Consider the following 24,086-nt stretch of genomic DNA (forward strand, 5'->3'; position numbering starts at 1 on the left):
ACACTAGTCCTAAACGGGTTAAGTAATGGGATCTCGTTGAGCACTGTAGGTTAGTTCTATCACTTATTAATACGTATCTTCAAATTTTAGTTTCGTTATTTGATTTTCAGTTACTGCTCAAACAGAGGCAAAGTTTGTTAGCATCGAGTTGATGCACTGTAAATTTTAAAGAGCCAATAAAGGGTACGTTAACCTTTCTCCTTCCTTCAGTTACTACTATCCCTGTTTTAACACAGAAGTATATTAACTGAACTTTACAACCCATGAAAAAGAATACGTCGATTTTCCAAATGATAAATGATTCTTAAAAATTTATTAAATTAACCTCAGCCGCTCATGAAGATTCTTAAAAATTTATTATATTAACCTCAGCAGCTCATGAAGAGTTGTAAATGGAATTGTAAATAAATTGTGGAATTCATGCTTTGGCGAGAGACCTAGGGTACTAATAGTGACAATTCAAACTTTTACCCAGCATCACCCACATTTGGTTAGAGAAGCCCAATGGACCTGCATCTGCAGGTCTCATACCCCCACTTTCTTTACCACCAAGCCCATGAAGAGGCCTTTCCTACTGCCTGACTTTCATGTTCTCATACTCTGCACAGATCAAACTTCCATGATTTACTCAAGATTCAAATTTGGACCTCTTAGTATGCAAACTACAATATTGACTATATCTCTTTGAGTTAAAGGGCATGTAAAAATAAACATGCTTACCACACAGTGACATTCACTTAAAAAATGGGTAATCATGCCAATAATTTCATAGAAGTGTTTTAAAAATTTTTAACATTTTGTTACATTAAATGCCCTTATAATTATCTAATAATGATATTCCACAATAACCCTGTCACCCAAAAAATTAGTTAAATATATAAAATGAGATGTTATCTTGCGCTAGAACAAGAGTTCAAAACACAATACAATGATGTGACTCAGAATTTTGCATATAAAATTAAAACAGATTAGATTTACACACAGGCAGTCAAGCATCAAAATTTCAGCCCCACTCCCTAAAAGAAGTCCAAGCATTTTACAATTAATACTATTATACATTTCACTCTTTTATTAAGAAAAGAAAATGCAATCTCTATTCGCATATATCATATATTTTTCACATTAACTTAACACGAATCTCATAACTTACACGATGAAATTACATCATAGCATGAATATATCAACAGAGAACTTACACAGAAGATTACTCATAAAGAAGAAAGTAAGACATTTGTCCACTCATGAAGAGAGAAACAAAAACTTCAGTCAAAACAAAAAGAATTTTATAAGTCACAATGATCTGTTTTTGCTATCATATTAAGCTATGCCATGTGGTGTTAATATATCTTGTAATACAAGACACTGGAAACATTTTATTTATTATCATTCATGCCTTAGGCTATCTTAAAAATACCATTATCCATGGCATACTTTGAGTAGACTAACTTGATATGGCAATTCTTAAAAATCACTGAAATATATTTATGAACATGTTAGAACCTACATTAAAGAAACAATATGTTTCTTGTCTAAGATCTAAGAAATATATCTCACAATATGAAATAATGAAGAAGAATTTTCCATGCTATGCTTTTCAGCATTTTATGTTCACAAAGACTTTGCAAACTACTACATGGTATGAGTTATTGATTTTGCATTGGTAGTTAAGAACTGAACCGAACGAAAGAAATAAAACTGCACTGAAGGTAGAAGAGAATAATCAAAGGTTAAGCTGCTGATAAGCAGGTACAAGAGTTAAAAATAATTTTAAGGATACTTGTATTCTGTTTGCAACTACAGTAAAAGTCCAGAAATCCGCAAAGCTTGGGACCAGAGGTTGTGCGGATTTCAGGATAGAATAGATAAAGCATAATATTCGGACTAAAAAGGGCAAAATAAATAAGGCGTATTAGATACATTTAATTAAATTATTATATACAGTACTGCAATAGTTTATTATATGCATTAAGTTATTATTAAATATATAAATTGATTATATTATTCATTGTATTATATGTACACAGCATCGAGGTTTGCCAATTTCGCCTCATGCAAAGATTTCCGGTTTCGGATTCCAGTGTTAGAATCACTGTTGCTGTAAAATTTCAACAGCTTTTCTTTATTTTTCCGTATATCATACACAATCATGTGTATTCCATACCACTATGCTATAAATAGAGGAGTAGCACCTGCCTCCATCCATGAGTGTGTTTCTTATCTGTCATTGTATTAAAAAGGGCAGAAATTTAATTAATTCTTAATTTATCTACAAAATATCCGGATAAAAAAAGGCAGCACTAAACAATCTCGTGAAATAACAATGCTCAGAAAATACAACGTGAATCGTGAACTTGAACAAAGAGTTGAGTGAATCGTCTGCTTTTTTACCTCGATGCAGATTAGAGGAAAAAAAAAACTTATTTATTTTATCTTATTTTTTAAACTTTTTTATGCCAATAATTTGGTGTTTCTGTTATGACTCATTATTATTCGGTAATTATGACGTCATTATTCGGTAAATATTTTTCTTCGATATTTCGTACTCAATGTTGCGGTTTCCGGAACCTATAAACTGAATGTTTATATTCTGAGAGGCAACACGGATTTCAGGTTGGCGGATTTTCGGTATTTGACTGTATTAAAGTTGTAAATTCATATGAATATATGTGTCTAGCATGTGGTGGTTATTGTTGTTGCTATTATTATAACAATTAATGTAATTTTCTTTGGCATTCAAAAATCCTATACCTTCCATATTGCAGCATAAGATTATACAATCTGCCCAGCTCAACACAAACAACTGTCTGTCCACAGTCATATATATGCTCTCAAATGATATCATGTAGCCTTATTACAATCAATATACAGTGATCCTTTGCATTCTATATTTGCTGCAAACTAGAAAGTTACTAAAAAATTGACTGTACCATTTTTCAAAATCAAGAACATTATTTTCGATACAGATGCACTGAGGCTGATTTCACGTGAACAGCTAATTGTAATGCTGTTGGTACATATGACAAGGATTGCATAAAAGCACTGTCAGCAGCTGTTTTCCATTGGCACTGTTGAAGAAAAACTTCTATTCTCTAATTACAGTTAAGTATGCACTCCTAGACAATTGCTAAGGATGGATCTCAATTTGCCATGCAGTATAACATTAAGCAGTGTAGGAGGCTAAGCAGGACAAAATATTGTTGCAACACTGCTCAACCATTAGAATAGAGGACATTTATTGTTCAGGAAAATACAGTAGGTTTTAAAACGCGCAGATGTAGAAAAGGGTACTTTTGATACCTTATAGAGTAATGAAAATTCACTCCTTTCAGAAAGGTGTTACTACGAGAAATGGTGCAACATTCCACACATTCTGACATACTTTGCAAAACATTGTCCAGAAGGTAACTAATCTCACTCCACTGTCAATGCACAGATGAGGGTGATTTGTTGAACTAATTTTCAGCCGCTAAGATGAGAAGAATGTTAGTGACGCTGAGTACAAAGGGCCTGGGTTCAAATCCTAGAGGAGGCATGGATGTTTGAAATGTATAGTGTCTTTGGGGTATAAAATATACAGCAAGCCAGGAGGTCTCTTGAGAAGTCGGTGTACGGGAAGTGGGAAAGGAGACCACGCCCTCCCAGGTGCACTTCTTCAAAATTGGGGCAGAATTGAGCAAAATCGCACTGTCACCTGTATGGTGCTTGAAGCTCTTGGCAACAATAGATGAAATCTTGCCCTCCTTGCCATGATAAAATTCATGGCTTATTCTGATTATATCAGACAAGTGAGATTAGACACAGCAACAACATATTTTCGATCAACAAGTCACCTCCCCAGATCATCCTACACATTTTCAATGGGGTTTAGATCTGGAGAATGCTCTGGCCATACAAGGTTTTTGGTTTGGTTTATTTTGATTGTGGCAAAACATTTCAGGACCATCTGCCTAAGGGGAGGTATGTCTTTGTGAAAGACTTTCTAAGGGAACCTGGCTCATATAGTACATTTTGCACACGAGGAAAACCATAAAAACACCCATGCAGCCAGTCCATTCGCCAGGATTTGAACTACCAGTGTTCAGCAACTTTACCACCGTTATAAAAATAACCGTTATAAAATTAGGATATACCTTATATTCTCATTTTCCACATTTTGCTTTTTTCATTTTGTGGTTGCTCAGGGTGATAGTGTTGTCCATCCTTAGTGATTGTCCAGCAGTTTACTTGGTTTAGTACGTGCTCATTACAGCTTTCCTTTTCATCACATTAGCATTGCAAATAAGATATTTTATTTTACTGCTGATGTCAGAAAACTTATAAATTTCTCAATAAAAATATAATGCAACACATTTTTAATTCTATGATGGCAGGCTTCTGCTCATTTAAAATGACAGTTGGTAAAAGCTCTGTATAATATGAAATTTGAAAAAGACATAAACCATCCAGCATTTAGATATACTAGCTTCAGTCTGTGTTGAGGGAATTTTGAACGTAGATGGTATCACAAATTTAATAACAAATATATAAATAAATAAACAGAAATATTAATTTAGAAAATATTTTTGTCTTAGCACAAGATGAATTAATTATGTTAATTAACTTATGAAATGTTAAATACAGAACATAATATGCATTTAACAAACAAAATTTAGAAACTATATCACTTTTTTTGAACAGAAAAAGTATTTTAATTATAACTAAATGAGAAATAGTTATATGACATAAAATAACTTTAAAAAAGCAAAAATAAACTGTACAGAGAGAAAGAAAGCAAACTTACTTTTGTATTCCATTGACATCTTTAAGGTAAAATCCAAAACTTTTCAACTGTGGTGCAATTTTTCTTTGCAAATTGCTCAAATTCTCTACTTTGCCACCTCGACACTCTGAGTGATAGTCAAAGGCAATATATGGAATGCTTTTGCAATACCTTGAAACTTTATGATGGCTCTTGGAAGATGGGGAAAAGAAAGAGAGAAGAAAGGGATACAAGAACAAATATTAAACAGAATACATAACTTAAAGTATAATCAAAATAAACAACTACAATCAGGAAATAAAAACGTAAGGACATTTTTCTACTACTGATGATAGACATATCACATTTCTAAGGTTAAGTAATTGATTTACTAATATGTAAGCCTACAAATATAACTAAACCCTAATTCCTAGGAAAAGTAGAAGGCTTTTACACACCTGCGATTTTTTACACACTTATTTTACATATATGCCTCAGGTCATATCAAGTTAAATTACTTTCACCAAGATATATCACGCACCTTGCAATTTTAATTGAAGGAAACACACATTCAGTAATACACAATGAAAAATGAACTCTCATTCTTTAAACGGTACAGGTCAATTCAACGCCAGGGTTTCGATGCGTGGTCAATTCAACACGAGGTCGTTTCGACGCGGGGTAAGTTTGACACCATACTTTTCATATTTTTATTTATTTTTAGAATAAGTTTGAATCATCATTCAAATAAATTTTGTGTCATCATCATTTGGTGTTTCCCACCCCACATTATGGGAATTCATAGATGGTCTCAGGCGTGTTCAAAAATCAATTGATCAATGTTATGAATAATTTGTACGTGGAGATGAACCGCCGCACAAGCGGAATAGGTATCTGCGTGTTGATATGAGAATTAAAGTAATAGTTGAAGATTTTGAAAATTGAGAAATAATGGAATACCTGAAAGGTGTGGCGCATAAGTTTGCAATGGATTAGTATAATAACAGTTCTGTGATGTAATCTTATTTATCTCTAATCTTATTTATGTATAATCGTATTTATCTGTAATTATATTTGTCTGCAATATAATATAACTACTTTGTAAACATATGTTTATTTACCATTTGTGTGTTTTGCCTTTTTGATGCTGTTTTCTGAAATAAATAAATAAAAAAAAAAACCTCCCTCATGTCCTGGGCCTTGACGTTGGCGAGGGGGCTTCTCACTAATCTGGGACACAAACAAAAATCTAGAACACTTTCACACATATTTACACATATATATATTTCAAATATGCACGCAAACAATCGCTAATTCAATAAATAAAAATCAGTCATATTACTTACTTATATTACTTTATATTTATTCTATAAATAAATAAAAATACGAAAAAAATATGGCGTCGAACTGCCCTGGCGTCAAAACGTTAGCATTGAACCGTTGGCGTCGAAATGACCTGCTTCGTTCTTTAAATGTGTAATGGCCTAAAAAGCCTTCAAGTGCTGTAACAAATAATGTAATAAATAATTTTTATATCAATCTTTATGAAAGATGTTCATTCTTTTAAGATAACTTTACAAACAATTCTAGCTATACTTTCAGTGATAATCTCGATTTTTCAGGAAATCTACTGATTTCGGTATTGGAAGCACTGCACTGCCAATTAATGTATCAGATGCAATACATACAAGATCGCAAACAGCATAGAGCAACAGACAGAAATAGAGAATACAAGCATAATAGTAATTTGGGTTGATAATAAGGATTCTTTTCAGAAAATTGAAAGAGTTACGGCATTTGCAGCGATAGCTGAAATTTACATTTTCTCGCCTTCAAATAAGAAGTAAACAACCCCACCCTCCGCTCCTTTTATGCCTTAACAGTGAAATTCTACTTACATAAAATGTCATTCAGCGCAGAATTTTAAAAGGGTTTAAAAATTTAAAACTGATTTTACTCACTAAAATTTCAAAATTTGCTGTTAAACAGCTCAACAACACAAAAGTGATATAATAAAATAAGAATATGCTACAATAATACATAATCTAGATCAGGATAAAACAAGAAATATACTCTCTTCCCCCACAAAAAAAAAAAAATGGCTGTTTTCATTGAAAATAAATATGCGTACAGCTCATACACAGTTAATGTTATGATTAAAAATTCAAGGCCATAGGGGCCATCAGTGGCTAGCAACTGCACCTTAAATTTCAAATCAGTAATTGGCGAAAACCCCTTGGCAGCGATGTATGCTTGTAAATGTTGAACTAAGAAGTGATAAAGATTCTCAATCTCGTTCTGCAATACATTCTGTCAGGCATTCCAGAGTTGTTTCAGATCTGCAACAGTTGAGGATGTCCAAATCTGGCAGCTTACCATTTTCCATACAGATTCAATTAGCGAAAGATCTGGTCACCTTGTTGGTCAAAGAAGAATATCAACAGTTCAGAGACAGTTCAGAGATGTATAAGCCGTATGGGGTTTAGCATTATACTGCTGGAAAATATCTCCAAGATGGCATGCCATGAAGGGTAATACAACTGGCTGCAGGATGCCACTTGGTTGGCATCCTGCGGCAACTGTTACCTGTTTTATATAATGCTAGTAGTGCAGAAGAAGCATGCACTATGACCAAAGGTAACATTCACTGGCCTTGAAAATTTAATCATTTGCACATAAAATTTCAAGATTATTGCTACATTTTAAGGGTGTTTTTTTTTCTGGCAAAGTAGTGTATGTATTAAGACAGTACAAATTCCAAAATCCAGACGTCTAATATGAGAATGATCTAAAATCCAGAGTTGATCACAAAACCTTTTTTTTTTTTTAAGAATTTTTTTAATATACTGCTTATGCATTTGATATATTTTCACAATAAAACATAAAAGTCCTGATTCTCAATTTCACTTTGGCACTCAAAACAACCTGATAAATCATTTATTATATTTTGCTTCTATCACCATATTAATGTCAATACACTGCAGCTTGAGAAATGATTCAGGCAACAATGAATAATTTTTTTTTATATCAGTAACTGAATACAAAGAGCATGGTAACTTTTAATGTTGACATTATGCTTCGCAATGATTATAAACTTCAGCTGACTAGTAATGTGTATGTTGACAAGGACAAGTTTAACAGAAATTTCTTTTCACATGCAAAAAAACAGATTTTGTAAATTTGGGCATATGATATTATATTTAGTGCTGTTTGAATTGAAAATAACTGATTTGTTATTCCCATAAGTTATTCAGGACAGGCACCAGAGCTGCTGCGGCTGCACTGGGCAACAGAATTTAGGGACGGCAAAATTTTTTTAATTTTGAACTCATCTAGAACAGGACCTGGCTAAGCCTTAAGTATAAGCTGATCTCATGATACATCATTGCAGTGGACACTATCCGATCTGAAGATAATCAAATATCACAAACAAAAAGCGAAATTTTACAATTAATGTAATTTTTTAAGCAGTATGGAGAAGTGGTAATAGATAAAGATATAAACGGAAGTTTTTCATGACAATGACAATGGCCCAATCATTAGTTAACTAACGAATAGTGAAATCTTAGTATGGTACTAAATTCAGAAAGTAATGCTGTCAATAAAGAAGAAAGTGACAGAGAAGTTGTCGAGATAAAAAAAATTTCATTTGATAATTTAGTGGAAATTCTTGACATGGCAATTACAGGACTTGAAGAACGCAGCTTTGTAATTGAACAAGAAATTATGTTTATAGTATTAAAGAAAATTCATTAGCACCAAAAATAAAGCAAATTAAATGACTTACATTGAAAGAAATAATTAAGACACAATAACATGCCGAATAAATACTAATTCAGAAGTCAAACAACAAAAATCAGCGTTATATTTACAAAACTTCTGAATTAGTATTGAAAGAAATGTTTAATAAAACAAACAAATATTGAACTTTTTCTGCAAATTCTACTTCCGTTAAGATTATACATGCTTCATTATTTCATAAATATTTTTAATTTTAAAATTTCTACATGTCATTTTACTAGATTTAAACAGATGATCTAATATCTGGGAAAATCCAGAATCTGGACGAGTCCAGATCTTCAAATTTGTAATAAGAATACTAAAATATAATACTAGTATAAGGAATATATATAATAATAATAAAATAATACATAAAAAATACAATACATAATAATAATAATACAATAATACAGAAAAATAATAATGCAAATGAGATATGATATAACAATCAAATACATTAATACATGAAATGATACTACTTTAGATAAAGTGCAGCAATAATACAATAATGCATTTAAAAGATAATAATGCAACAATACATTAAAATAATAATAATAAAAGCTTAAACAACAAATAAAGCCTTGCAAGACAACTCTTGACAAGCTTTGATAAAACTGGAGGCGAGTAATCGATTGCCCATGTGGTCTTAGTGTAGTAATACCATGTAGTGATACCATGAACCAACTCGTGATGATCATTTCCCTAAAAGAATGCCACTAAGAGGACAGCCTGTTTTGTGGGATTTGAAGCTATGCTGAATGACCAGTGTTCAGTGCTCATCTACTCAAATAATGGTCAGCATTATAGCCCCTCTCAGAAACCTCTTTTACAAGTCTAATTACAATGTATTTAAATTTTATCAAAATGGATTCCAGAAGGTTTTCAGTACAGTCACTTTAATTATAATCATCTTCTATTTACACAAACAGAAATATACATACCTTATATTTTGGTCTATAATGTGCACCTACAATTTCAAACTGCATTTATTAATTTTTAGGTATGTTCACCATATAAAGTGCAACCTTTTCTTTACGAAGAAATCTAAAAGATAAATGTGTGTCGCATTTGCTTTATCCCAGGAATTCGAACAATGGTATACTGTAATGATGAGCGATATGGGGAACAATACATACATGTGGATAAATGCTTGAGGAAATATATAATTCTACAAATGAGTGGGTTGTATTCAGTGCAGGTGGGCACAAGAATATTATTGTAGGATTTTGAGAAAAGGGGGACAGAATCTGGGATATGAATGCCCTTCTGACATGAATGAATTTGTAGAATGAAGTCAGATGTTTACTCTTTCTGTCATTTGAAGCCATGACTGTGAAATGAACAACAAAGGATTAAATAAAGCACATTTGCTTTATCTGAAATACAGTTGATTTCATGCTTCTTTTAATATTATATACGACTCTTGCCAAGCTAAACAACACAATGCTGGCTTCAAATGCAAAGCCATTTAGTTTGCGAAAGAAAATGGAAATCGTGCTGCAGCAAGGGTGTTTGTTGTTGGTGAAAGATGGAATGGATCATGACTATTTATTTAGAAATCAGAGTGATAATGATGGTGAAGATGAAACAGAATTAGATAATGCGCCTGAAGATTTAATGGTAGATGAACATGACATGATGTTATCCAATAGTGAAAATTTTTAGATTCATAAGGTATGTCATTTCTTTTAAATAAACAGCATTTAGGTGCATGCAAAAATCTAATTTTTATATGCTGATTCTTTCCTTATTTTTAAACTATCATTTTTATATCTAGGGTATAATGCACTTCCATAAATTTTGATCTTATATTATTAATAAAAGTATGCTATATACCCCGGAATATACAGTATATTACTTTGCAGCTTTAGCGCAAGTATTAGGCAATTTATTAGAATTAACTTGTTTACTTATATATATATCAGATGTGGCTGAATTAATATTGCTTTTTATTTTAGTTGATCGAACATTTCAATAAGCTAACATACCGTACATTCCACTGTATAACGTGCACTTTTAATACAAAACTTAAGGTCAAAATTCACAGGCATGCATTATGCGTTGGATATAAAAATGATAAATTTAAAAATAAGGAAGAGATAAGCATGAAAAAATTATATTTCTACATGTACCTAAATGCTGTTTGTTTAAAAGAAATGGCATTCCTTATGGACTTAAAAAATGTCCTAATCTGATAACATAAAGAGTTCATTTATCCATATTCTTCTTCTGCTATATCTTCAGGCACATCATCAAATTCTGTTTCATTTTCACCATCACTGTTATTCCGATTCATAAATAAATAATCATCTTCTGTTCCATCTAGATCAGCGGCTCTCAAATTTTTTACTAATGTGTACCATCTAAACTAAAACTGAAAAACCTTAGTATCACCAGAACATTTTACAATGATAATTTTTTAATTTTTCTATAGAAATATTAAAAAAAGTATGTTTTGCCATTTGCACAACCTGTTGGCTGTTTGTATTAAATATGCACACATAAAACATATTAGATTAAAAATTGGTTACCATTTAAATTACCAAAAATTATATTGTTTATTAATTTATTAAATTTAGATAATTTAATTCAAAATTTTAGTGTGAAATTTGGACCTGTTTAAGAGAGATCAGTTTCTTTATGTCTGACCTTATTTCACTTAAATTTAAGCATAAATTAGAATCCACTTTTAATTTTATTCTGTATTTATTTTTCAAATACAGTACAAAGTCCGTAATTCGGACGTCTATTATGCGGAATGATCTATAATCCGGACCTCAATGCCACAAACTCACGCATGCGCGTTTGATGCGCGCATCCACTACGCATGCGCTTAAAGCCAGTAAAGCGTTTACGAAGTGTGAAGAAAGTAACAGAGAACGTTATTGAAAACGAAAAAAAATTCGCTTGACAAGTTAGTCGGTATTCTCGACACAGCAATTATAGGACTTGAACAGTGCAACTTTGTAACTGAACAAGAAATTATGACTGTTTATAGAATTAAAGAGAAAGTATTAGCACAAAAAACGAAGCAACTTAAACAACTTGCATTGATAGAAATGTTTACTTAAGTAAACAAATAAATATTAAGATATTTTTTTGTAAATTTTGATACTCTTTAGATCATAATTGCTTTTTATTTCATAAATTACGGTTTCATATTTCTAATTGTATAATTTCTGCATGCCATCTTACCAGATTTAAACTGATGATCTATAATCCAGAAAAACCCCTAATCCGGAATCGCCGAAATCCTGACGAGTCCGGATTACGGACTTTGTACTGTACAACATGGAAGAAAATTCTTGTTCACACAAAAAGGTTATGCAAAAAAGCAATAAAAATTTAATAGCTTTATTTGAAATGCTTTCAAATTCTTTTCTTTGGTTCAGCCAAAAGTTAACAAGTGTGTTTATTTTTGAAACCTTCAGTTAGAGTTCGATCACAGGAAATTTCTATCAATTGTTCTTTTTCTTCAAGAGATTAAAAATTTCAGGTTAATTTGAAAAAAACGGATTTCTAATCCAATTTCGTTTTCCATAATCCCTGGAAAAATACATGGTGAAATTATTTATCAATGAAAAACAACGATTTTTAATGTTGGATGCTAATTCTTTTATTTTCAAATTATTTTCAGTTAGAAAACTTTCTAAAGGTGGTAAAAAGCTTAAAATATTATTATTCAATTCTTTGATTATTAGCTCGAGTTTTTTTTTTTTTTTTAAATCATTGCATTTACTTTATCTCTAATGATAAATAAATGAACACTTTGTCCTTGAAATCCTAATTTAATCCATTTAACTTTCCAAAAATATCAGCTAAATGTACTAAACACGCCAACCATAATTCACTAAGTAAACAATTTTTAAATTCAAATTTTGAATTATAGAGGAAAATTTGAATTTCTGATAGAAGTTCAAAAAGACAATTTTAAACTTTGCTGTGGTTAATCACCTTACTCCAGAATACAGTCAAAAGTCATTAATCCGGACTCGTTGGGACTTCGGCGATTCCGGATTATAGATCCTCAGTTTAAATCTGGTAAGATGACATGCAGAAATTCTAAAATTAAAAATATGAAACCGTAATTTATGAAATAAAGAACAATTGTGATCTAAAGGGTATCAAAATTTACAAAAAAAAAAAGCTTAATATTTATTTGTTTACTTTATTAAACATTTCTTTCAATGTAAGTTGTTTCGTTTTATGTGATAATACTTTCTCTTTACTTCTATAAACAGACATAATTTCTTGTTCAGAAGTTCCGCTGTTCAAGTCCTGTAATTGCTGTGCCGAGAATACCGACTAACTTGTCAATCGAAATTTTTTCATTTTCACTAACCTCTCTGTCACCTTCTTCATGTCTTTATCCATTTTTTGCAGCAATTCCACTTTTTGTTTGATGGACATCGAAACATAGTTTCGTTTTGTAGATCCTTTGGGAGCTCCAGCATCCAAAATTCTATTTGACATAATCGAAAGTTTAAGCTTACTTTTATAACATTGCTCTTACAATCTGCAAAAAATAATAAGCCGCATCCAATTCGAAGATTAAGGAACAACGCAATCATCAACATTAACTGAAATAAATAATCTTAGCTTATACCATCCGTTATACATTAAACGCGCACGCAAAAAAGTATTCTGCGCTTGCGCAACGCATATGTGCAGTCGTAAAGGTTTTACGCGCACGCGTAAATGCCTATGCGCATGTGTCAATGCGGCGCATGCGCAGAAATTGTTTAGCTTTGACGTCCGGATTATAGATCATTCCGGATTATGGGTGTCCGAATTAACGACTTTTGACTGTATAACAAAAGCGTTCCATGTTCATTGCTCAACTCTTGGCATAAAATTGTAAATGTGTTTTATTTTGAAGATCGGCTTTTAATAAAATTAACAATATCCACAGCTTGATTCAAAACGATTTTTAGGTTTTCGGGGATTGCTTGGCTACTAAAGCTTCATGATGAATGGAGCAGTGAGTAAATTTAATTTCAGGTGCGACTTTCTTTATTTGAGAAATAACGCAAGAATATTTTCCTGTTAAAGCCCACACTCCGTCACTATATATGGCAATGCACTTATTCCAAGGAATATGATTCACAGACATAAAATTGTGAATTACTTTGAAAATTTCATTTGCAGTTGCTCTATTTTGAAGAGATTCAGAAATACATACTTTTTGGCAATTTGTTTATCTTCTTTGAAACTTATGTAGACTAATAATCGAACAAAGTTCGTTATGTCTGTACTTTCATCCATCTGCAGTGCAAAATACTGACTGTGTTTTATTTTTTGAAAAAGTGTCTCTTTTATGGAATTTGCCATTTCATGAATTCATTGATTTACCGTATCATTTGATATCGGAATATTATTAAGTTCATTAACAGCTTTTTCTTTGAATAATGCTAAAGCGATATAACATAAGGTTTTATCCAATAGTGTGAGCCTGCCCAATCTTGGCAATTCTTAGGCTTACTACGATAATTTGCTTTCAAAATATCCTTCAGATTTATTCTTTGAATTAGCATGCTTTGATTCAAGAAGTCTTTTAAGAAACGATGGTTTCATACTTTGATCGGATAATAATTCACCCCAAACAACTCATTCCATTCCAAGTAAACCCAAATGTAAATAACTTTCATATTATTTTCTACCAACAATTTTCTTTTCCTTTCAATATTCTTAGTGCTACTAGATTGTCCTGGATCCATCACCTGTGAATCATGACTTTTCCATGTAGTCAATCCTAGCTATTTTTCCATTTTGAAAATCTAGGTTTGTTTATTATTTTTCCCAAATATTTAAATGCACAATATATTACGTGTACTTCAAAAACAAGCCACGACATTCTCAAATCTTGTAGAAAAGTAAGGAATACAAACCAACAAGAAGACAAAATACCTCCTTTTAGAGACAGCAAATCGACATAAAAAATTATTCTAATTGAAAATAGAGCAATATGAGCCCGTAAATGCTGGCAACATAAAGTGCAGACCTGCTATTAAATCGATCAACTCAAAGAATTAATGAGATACTATTATCTTTCCCCAGGAACTTATTTTTATTTCCATTTAAATACTACAGTCATATCTATTACTCCTTTTAGAAATATCATTTATGACAAATTTTGTTATGTCTATGGCTAAAAGAATATTTGTGAAAATAAAAATGATAAAGTCTGTGAGGGGCTGCTGACCTTGAACAAAGCTCAGATTGCATAAATATACGAGTGTTAGAGAAAACACTTAATTAGGCTGTCAGGGATTTAATTTTGAATTTAATAGTTAAAAATTAAACTCAAAGAAATAATGAGATATTCATTACATTCATTTACAACATTCATTTCTATAACTCATTTTAGAAATATCGTTTATAACAAATTTGGTTATGTCTATGGCTAAAAGAATATTTGTGAAAATAAAAACACTAAAGTCTATGAGCGGCTGTTCACCTTGAACAAAGCTCAGATCGTGTAGATTTATGAGTGTTAGAGAAAATACTTAAACAGGTTGTCGTGTATTTAATTTTTTAATTTAATAGTTAAAATACATATGATGAAGAGGTACCAGTAGACGTAAAGCCCAATTTCATTTCTTTTTTCTTCCTTTGCTTTTTCTATCATGATAATTTTTATATGAATTTTATTTTGAAGCAGCATTGTTTTGTCTGGAGATTTTGGAACAGATCTCTTTTACTAGTTATTTTTACAACAGTATTTTGGATTTGAAAAGAAATTGTAATAATTCATTATTCTAGTGGTGAGTACGATTTTTAATTAATTTTGTTTACATTCTGAATTTAATAAATATTACCACTCAATTAATGCAGCTTGCAGTGCATTTTTAGGCTTTGGTATTGGACTTTGCTGGAATATATATATATATATATACTTAAACAATAAAGCGCAGACTTACATAAAACATTTGACTCAGCATTGCTTCTCCTTCCTTAGAACCAAGTAAGTTTATTAGTACTTGATCACCATAACGCTTTACAATTTGTGTCAAATGCCTGGGAAAAATAAAGAATAAAATTTATTCATTCAAAAAAAAAATTGTAGAAAACAAATACACATTTAAAATCGTATAGAAAAAGCAAGCCTATTTTCAAGAAATTAAGGCCAAAATTTAATTTGGAACAAAGCAAGAAAATAATAGTTTTATGAGTTCTTTTACACACTGCATTATCTTCTGTTAAAATGAAGAAATAATTTGCACAAGGGAAGACAAAAATCAACAGTATTGTAAAATAGCTTGTGTATGATATCTTATCTTATTATTTTCCAGAAGAACTAAGCGATCATAAGATGACAACACTTTTGAGTAGTGAAGGGAAAGCAAAAACTTTGGGTGGCATGATCACACATGCTTCTGTGTTTGGCAGACAGGCTAGTCTACTGAATCATGTGCTTTTCTGGAGGCAGGTTAAGAAGCACCACTAAGAAAGCGTCTAAATTTAATAAAATTAAGCCTGTGTACAATGCATACACAGATAATGAAATGAATACAATTTCAAGATCCTAGGATAGTTTAATGGTTAGAAATAGCATCTTAAGTGTTACAATCAGTAATTTGTAATCACTCCTCTGGCTGCTATATGGCGAGGTATGGAATGACACAAATTCATAATGCCATTCGGCAATAGTTTTTCCAGGTCTTCTTTACTTACTGTCCCAGATCTTTGATATTCTGTGGCACCTGTACTTAATGGGTTAGCATGTCCTATACTTCACTATACATGTCCTATACTGTTTAACTTTTGAAAGATCTGGGAACCTAGCTGACCAACAAAAAGTTGAAATAGCAGACAGATACTTCAAAGATATGTCAGCCATATCAAGGAGAGCATTATCTTATTGAAAATGGTCCCCGAATGGCAGATCACAAAGGATAATGTAATTGGTCATAGTATTTTACAGAAAAAAGTTACTAAAAGCTTTTAATTTCTTATGTATCTAACCTTACACTTAGTCACAGTTAGTTCTCTGTGCAAAAGTATTAAACAGACACATTTTGATATATATATTGCTACTAACTTGAAATAATCCATGTTTCTGAATGCAATCCTAAAGATTCAAAAAATATAAATTGTCAAACTTGTGCACTAATAAACATCATCAAACAGATCTTATTCTGAAATTGGCCCCCTCTGATATGCATAAATATAGCCATGCCTATATTGAAACATACAAAATGTTTTCATACAGATGGGAATCTGAAAAAGAGCCTTCAGATTTACTGCCCTAACACAAATAGAGATAACTTGGTAGATTTCCATAACCAAAATCTAATATAGATAACCCAGCAGATTTCCATAAAGAATCAAGAAGATCATGGCTGTAGCTGGGATTAATTCCGCAAGGGAGGCTGCTACTTTCCAATATCTGAAATTCTACAGTTTTCAGCAGAACACATTAAATGTGATTTAAATATTTGATATGACAAAGCATTTTTTATTTATATTTTAATATACACTGAAGTGTCAAAACATTATGACCACCAACTCAATAATGCGTTGCGTGACCTTTGGCCTACAAAATAGCAGTAGCAACAATAACTGGCTAGCAATAATTTAATTTCATAATAATAAAGTCAATGTTCACTGTAGAAAGGATGGAAAATGTAGACAGCTGTCAAAAATAAATTTACATCCAAATACCTAGCACATTAAAAACTTAGTCATTTATAGTTTCTTTTATCATACTAAAGGTCTTCAGACTTCATATTTAGGCTAACGACAGATTCCTAAATAAGAATATTCTCAGAACAATATTACACCGAAGTGACAAAAGTCATGGGATAGCAATATGCAAACATACAGATGGCAGTAGTATCGCGTAGAAAATGTATATTGCGAAGTGCTTTGGCAGGGCTTTTATTTGTGTTCAAGTTATTCATGTGAAGAGGGTTTGACATGATTATGGCCGCACGACGGGAATTAACAGACTTTGAACGCTGAATGGTAGTTGGAGCTAGATGCATGGGTCATTCCATTTCGGATATTGTTAGGGAATTCAACATTCCGAGATCCACAGTGTCAAGAGTGTGCCGAGAGTATCTAATTTCAGGCATAACATCCCACCATGGACAGCGCAGTGGCCGACCACCTGCACTTAATGACCGAGACCAGCGACGTCTGCGTAGAGTTGTCAATTTTCACAGACAAGCAACACTGCGTCAAATAACCGCAGAAATCAATGTGGGATGTACGAGGGATGTGTAAGATAGGACAGTGCAGCGAAATTTGTCTTCCTTTGGCTACGCCAGCAGAAGACCGCCTCGAGTGCCTTTACTGACAGCACGACATCGCCTGCAGCGACTCTCGTGGGCTCGTGAGCATATCGGTTGGTCCCTAAACGAATGGAAAACCGTGGCTTGGTCAGATGAGTCACAATTTCTGTCGGTAAGAGAGATGGTAGGGTTCGAGTGTGGCGCAGACCCCACGAAGCCATGGACCCAAGTTGTCAACAAGGCACTGTACGCTGGTGGTTTCATAATGGTCTGGGCTGTTTTTACATGGCATGGATTCGGTCATCTGGTGTAACTGAACCAATCATTGACTGGAAATGGATACCTTCAGCTACTTGGAGATCACTTACAGCCATTCATGGACTTCACGTACTCAAACAACGATGGGATCTTTATGGATGACAATGCGCCATGTCACCGGGCCACAATTGTTCGCAATTGGTTAGAAGAACATTCTGGACAATTCCAGTGAATGATCTGGCCACCTAGATCGCCCGACATGAATCCCATCGAACATTTATGGGACATCATCGAGAGGTCAGTTCGTGCCCAAAACCCTGCACCGTCAACACTTTCACAATTATGGACGTCTATAGAGGCAGCATGGCTCAATATTCCTGCAGGGGACTTCCAACGACTTGTTGAGTACATGCCACATCGAGTTGCTGCACTTCGCCAGGCAAAAGGAGGACCAACAAAATATTAGGAGGTATCCCATGACTTTTTTCACTTCAGTGTGCATTTTGAAATAATTACAGCAGGGATACTTTGAATGCTATACATAAAATACTAAAAATAGAATGAATTTGTATTAACCCTTTGGTAGTTGGAAGATTAAGCATTTCTTTCTTTCTAAATACATGAGATATCTGCCAGTCACAGTGGGAACAAATGGCACTTGTTTTCTCCTTAAATGCTTTGTTTAGTGTCACTATCTTTGAGTGAGAAAAATAGAGACCTTTTTGAAAGGGAAATTATGCATGCATCTTTATAGAAAATTACTATTTGGTACAGATTTTTAAGAAAATAATAAAGAGTCACATCACATTAAAAAAATCTAGATTTAATAAAAATAATACTTTGTTTGCCAGGATATTTTCATGTTTTCAGTTTGTCAGTATAATAATGCTTTAATAGTCAATTCTTAAAACATAACAAGCCATTGAGACACAATAACACGCCAAATAAATACTAATTCAGAAGTCAAACAACAAAAGTCCTGTGATAATTTTCTAAATATAACGCTGATTTTTGTTGTTTGACTTCTGAATTAGTATAACAAGCCATGTTAGATAATTAATTTACAAATCAAAAAGGAACATAATACACAAAAAATCAATGAATATGTATATAATTAATGACCTAAAAACTTTTGAGTATGTGGTAAACAAAAAATGCTACACAATTCGTACTTTCATTTTCACACTGCTAAAAGCTTCTTCACATGAATCAACTTCCAAACATTTAAAACAAATATCTATATCTGAATAATTTTCACTATCTGATAAAATTATTCTCTGTTAAAAAAATCTGCTTTAGCCTGCTTTTTGACACCATTTCTAGCTACAATGCACATTCAAAAAATAGCAATAAAACTTCCTGTATAAACTACCAAAATCAGCCTCATTATGCTGGAAATTATCCCCTGCCACCATCTAAACCAAGTATAATCAAATGGTTAGTAACGCTAAAAGCCATTGGATTATTTCGAAGAATGAGGCCATTTCGGCAATCTAAGGCAAAAATTTAATTTGTGAGTAGGCCTTGTTCATTACTGTTTATGCAGAAAATTGTAATATGAGCTGTGTTCATTTGGGTTGACTGTGTTGCATAACTGGAATGCATGCTGAGCTCTTTGATGACCATCAAAAGATAAGGCAAGATCTGGTGTTAAAGTATCTATTCTTGGCATTCCAAGTTGAAAGAACTACCCTTTAGTAAACAGATTTCCCTGCATAAATACCCAATTTAATAAACATGTGAATAACCACATTTACAGATGAGCTTGGAATGAATTTAGTCAAAGTAAGATCACTATTGCTACAAATTAATATAGGTTACAGATTAATTTAAAAACAACTGATAAAAAATTAACTAGATTTGTTCATCAAAAATCTATAAGAATGCTACATATATACTTGTAATTTCCATCGTTTTATTAAAGGCTGATGAGAATATGCTCAATTGTTTTTTTTTCACATATATTCAATATACCTGCTAACACTCATTTTTTTAAAGCACATATACAAATTTGTATATTTCCAGTTGTATATATGACTTGATGAATCAGCCAACTGATACTTTAACTTTTCCTTAAAAACATTCAGCTTAGAATTTTCCATATTCATTACAATTTGAATTAAACAATTGTTTTCCCTTTTCCTTTCTTAAATTTCCACTCAGTATTAAAATAAACACATGGCATAGTTAGTGGCAATACAAATGCTTTTTCCATCTCCATTGCACCTTTGATCAAAACGGGGATAGAACTCCGAGAACCCATACATATGTATTTTGCCTAAATAAAATCCAATTTTTTTCATGACACCATTGTGAAAGAAACAGTACTAGAGAAAATAAAAAATACATAAAGCAGAATATAAGCTAATTCTCAAAAATTTACAGATTAATTTTTCTTGTTGGACCTGTGTTTGTTACCTTAAATAGTACTTCTGTAGTTTATCACTTCATCACTAACCTGTCAAATGATGGAGCAGAAGCTTCACTACCTCGTGACAGTTTTACTTTATGTGATCCAACCTGAAAAGTGAAATGTTTGAAAATATGAATCCTTTCAAAATGAATACATTTTAATTCCAAATAACATTATATGCATGGTATAAAATTTACTTATACTTTAAAGAAACAAAATATTTTTCATATTAACTAAAATTAAATACTATTAAAATTACTCTTCTTATCATCAAATTAATATGTAATACAGAATAACACAAAATGTATTCACCTATAATTTAAGTACAGAAATAAAACATTTACAAAAAATCTAAGTATGATTTTTCAGGAAAGGATACTGTCGCGAGAAACTCAAAGGTTGTATAAATGTAATTTCTAAAAAAATAAAATTTTACAATTTTACAGTTTGGCAACATTGTATCATTTTTATGTTTTAGAATAAAAAAAAGCAAAATGCACCATGATTTTGCATTAAGGTGGATTGCCTGTTTTATAGTGAATTAATTGGGTGGATTGCCCATATTACTTAATTATAAATCTCTCTTTACATTTCTTTTAATGGATCACCGACTGAATGAACAAAATTCAGGTAGAGTCTCACAACATGGTGACCCGGGCGTGATATTAAAGGTACGTTATTTTGAATTATCTGTTATTCTGAAAATGGAATTACTTGTTAAAAAACGCTCTCCAATAAGAGCTAACTTTAAGAAGTGTTTTAATGGTTTGAGTGACTTATTAAAGGCACATAATGTTAAACAAGAGAGCATTTGATCTAACGTTGCTAATTTACGTAGAATTTATTGTCAGCTAACTGAAATAGATCAGGAAATGAGCCCTTTATTATTAGAAGATATAGACGATAAAAAGTATCAGAACGAGTACGCGATAATAGAAGAATATAATGAAAATTTAGTAAAGGCGGAAGTACACGCACAAATGTATTTAAATAGAATTTCTAAAACCAAAAGTTCTGTTGATTCTTTGCCCGTTTAAAAACAAAGGTTAAAGTTACCGGAAATCAAACTTTTGAAATTTGATGGGGAAATGAAATATTGGCTTGCCTTTTGGAGCCCATTCAAAAGAATACATGACGATGAAAATATTGCGAGAGAAGTTAAATTTCAATAATTAATTCAATGTATCAAGGCTCTAGAGCTCATGATAATGTCGATAGTTAACCACCAACATGTGAAAAATACAGTCAAAAGTCGTTAATCCGGACTCGTCGGGACTTCGGCGATTCCGGATTATCGATTTTTTTGGATTATAGATCATCAGTTTAAATCTCGCAAGATGGCATGCGGAAATTCTAAAATTAAAAATATGAAACCGTAATTTATGAAATAAAGAACAATTATGATCTAAAGGGTATGAAAATTTACAAAAAAAAAAAAAAAAGCTTAATATTTATTTGTTTTCTTTATTAAATATTTCTTTCAATGTAAGTTGTTTAAGTTGCTTCGTTTTATGTGATACTTTCTCTTTAATTCTATAAACAGACATAATTTCTTGTTCAGTTACAAAGTTCCGCTTTTCAAGTCCCGTAATTGCTGTGTCGAGAATACCGACTAACTTATCAATCGAAATTTTTTCGTTTTCACTAACCTCTCTGTCACCTTCTTCATGTCTTTTTCCAATTTTTGCAGCAATTCCACTTTTTGTTTGACAGACATCGAAACATACTTTCGTTTTGTAGATCCTTTGGGAGCTCCAGCATCGAAAATTCTATTTGACATAATCGAAAGTTCAAGTTTACTTTTATAACATTGCTCTTACAGTCCGCAAAAAATAATAAGCCGGATCCAATTCAAGGATAAAGGAACAACGCAATCATCAACATTAACTGAAATAGATAATTAGATAATTTTAGCTTATACCGTCCATTATACATTAAATGCGCACGCAAAAACGTATTCTGCGCTTGCGCACACGCATATACACAGTCGTAAATGTCTTACGCGCACGCATAAACGCCTATGCGCATGTGTCAACGCGGCGCATGCGCAGAAAGTTTTTAGCTTTGAGGTCCGGATTATGGGTGTCCGAATTAACGAATTTGACTGTATCATAAAGCTATTGCATGTTTAAAATCTGAGATTCGGCAGGGAGGAATTACTAATTGAATTTTATACACGCGAACATTTAAATCTTGTAGTAAAAATTGTTACCAAAGAAAACAGAAAATTAGACACGTTGAAATTATATGATAAATTAGAATCACATCTAAGAGCGTTGAAGTCCATAGGGTTGACATCCAATACATATTCAGCTATACTTTTCCCTCTTGTAGAATCGTGTATTCCCGAAGACATTTTTAGAGTTTGGTTAAAAAACCCTTTAATTAACATCAAATTCGATTCTTCTGAAGAAAATGCTTATGGCGAGAAATTAAGAAATTTATTATTGTTCCTGAAAGCTGAAGTTGAAGGGGAAGAACGTATTCGTTTAGCAAAGGGGTTTGTTAGTAAAGAGCACAAATTTCAGAAGGAAAAAATACAGCGTTCTGTTCATAGGAATCCACTGACAGCAGCAGATTTACTTGCGGGAAGAACAGAGAATAAAAGAAAAAATTTTTTGTATATTTTGTGGCAAATTGCACGAAAGTAAAGAAAGCTTCTCTGCACGTAAACTCAAATTTCGATAAAAACAAGAAATTTGAAAAAACAAAATGGCCTGTTTTATCTGTTTAAAAATTGGACATCGTTCTAAATTTTGCAAGTCCTACATCAAATGTGTTCTTTGCAGTAAGAAACATTCGATTTTGATGTGCCCAGAACACCCTGGAAATAAGATGAAAGTGAGATACAGGAACTTGAGAAGACGTTGTCGTTTGATGTTAGTTTGTCTAACGTATGCACTTCTGATGAAATATCGCTTCAAACGTTACAAGTGAAACTGAAGACAAAAGGGAAAAAGCTACAAGTACGTGTACTTATTGACACTAGCTCATAACATTCTTACATTCTTAAAGAAACAGCTAAGGAACTAGGTTTTAAGCCTACAGAAAAGAGAATCTTAATTCACTCTCTATTAGAGGGAATTACAACTGAGAAAAGGGAGCATTATGCTTATGACGTTAACCTGATGTCTTTGAAAGGGGACTTCTCCTGTAACATAAAGGTTTTGGAGCAGCTGATCAATTGTGGCATCATTCCTCGGTTGAGAAGAGACCTTTATAAGGAAAAATTAAGAGAAAATAAAATTTGGCTCACTGACTATGGAGAAGGTTGTCCTGATATTGATCTGCTAATAGGTGCAGAATCATTGTGGTAATATAATTAAGAATATGTACATTGAAATCCAATTTGATTGCATGTGAAACTTACTTAGGATGGTTTATCATGGGAAACATGTCCAAAGAAAGGTTTGACGAAACTTTATCCCACTTAGTGATATCTTTACTGATTAAAAATTCTTCTGTAGCTGATTTGTTTAAATTAGATACTATAGGTATAAAGGATCCTACTGAAACGAGAACTAAAGAAGAAACGGAAGAGCCCATTCTTCAGCATTTTCGAAAAACCGTCCAGAGAGATGAAAATGGCCATTACTTCACCAAACTAGGTTAGAGACGTATGAGATGTTAAGTGAAAACAAAGATATAGCTGAAAAAAATG

The 24,086-nt window shown here is 32.3% G+C and overlaps 1 protein-coding gene across 2 annotated transcripts in view; it reads right to left on the reverse strand.

Moving 5' to 3' along the window:
- The window catches only part of Synj (synaptojanin), a 227,582-nt gene that overhangs the window by 120,919 nt on the left and 82,577 nt on the right, over nt 1–24,086 (reverse strand). For both annotated transcript variants that reach the window (XM_085807291.1, XM_085807290.1), the window contains exons 6-8: nt 20,471–20,532; nt 15,439–15,535; nt 4,781–4,950 (exon numbers count right to left, since the gene is read on the reverse strand). In XM_085807291.1, the coding sequence (XP_085663417.1) occupies nt 4,781–4,950; nt 15,439–15,535; nt 20,471–20,532 (329 nt within the window). The remainder of the gene's footprint in view (nt 1–4,780; nt 4,951–15,438; nt 15,536–20,470; nt 20,533–24,086) is intronic.

The sequence above is a fragment of the Stegodyphus dumicola genome, chromosome X1 (assembly GCF_044657685.1).
Source record: "Stegodyphus dumicola isolate Sdum_Otavi_A_Nest chromosome X1, ASM4465768v1".
Taxonomy (NCBI): Eukaryota; Metazoa; Arthropoda; class Arachnida; order Araneae; family Eresidae; genus Stegodyphus; species Stegodyphus dumicola.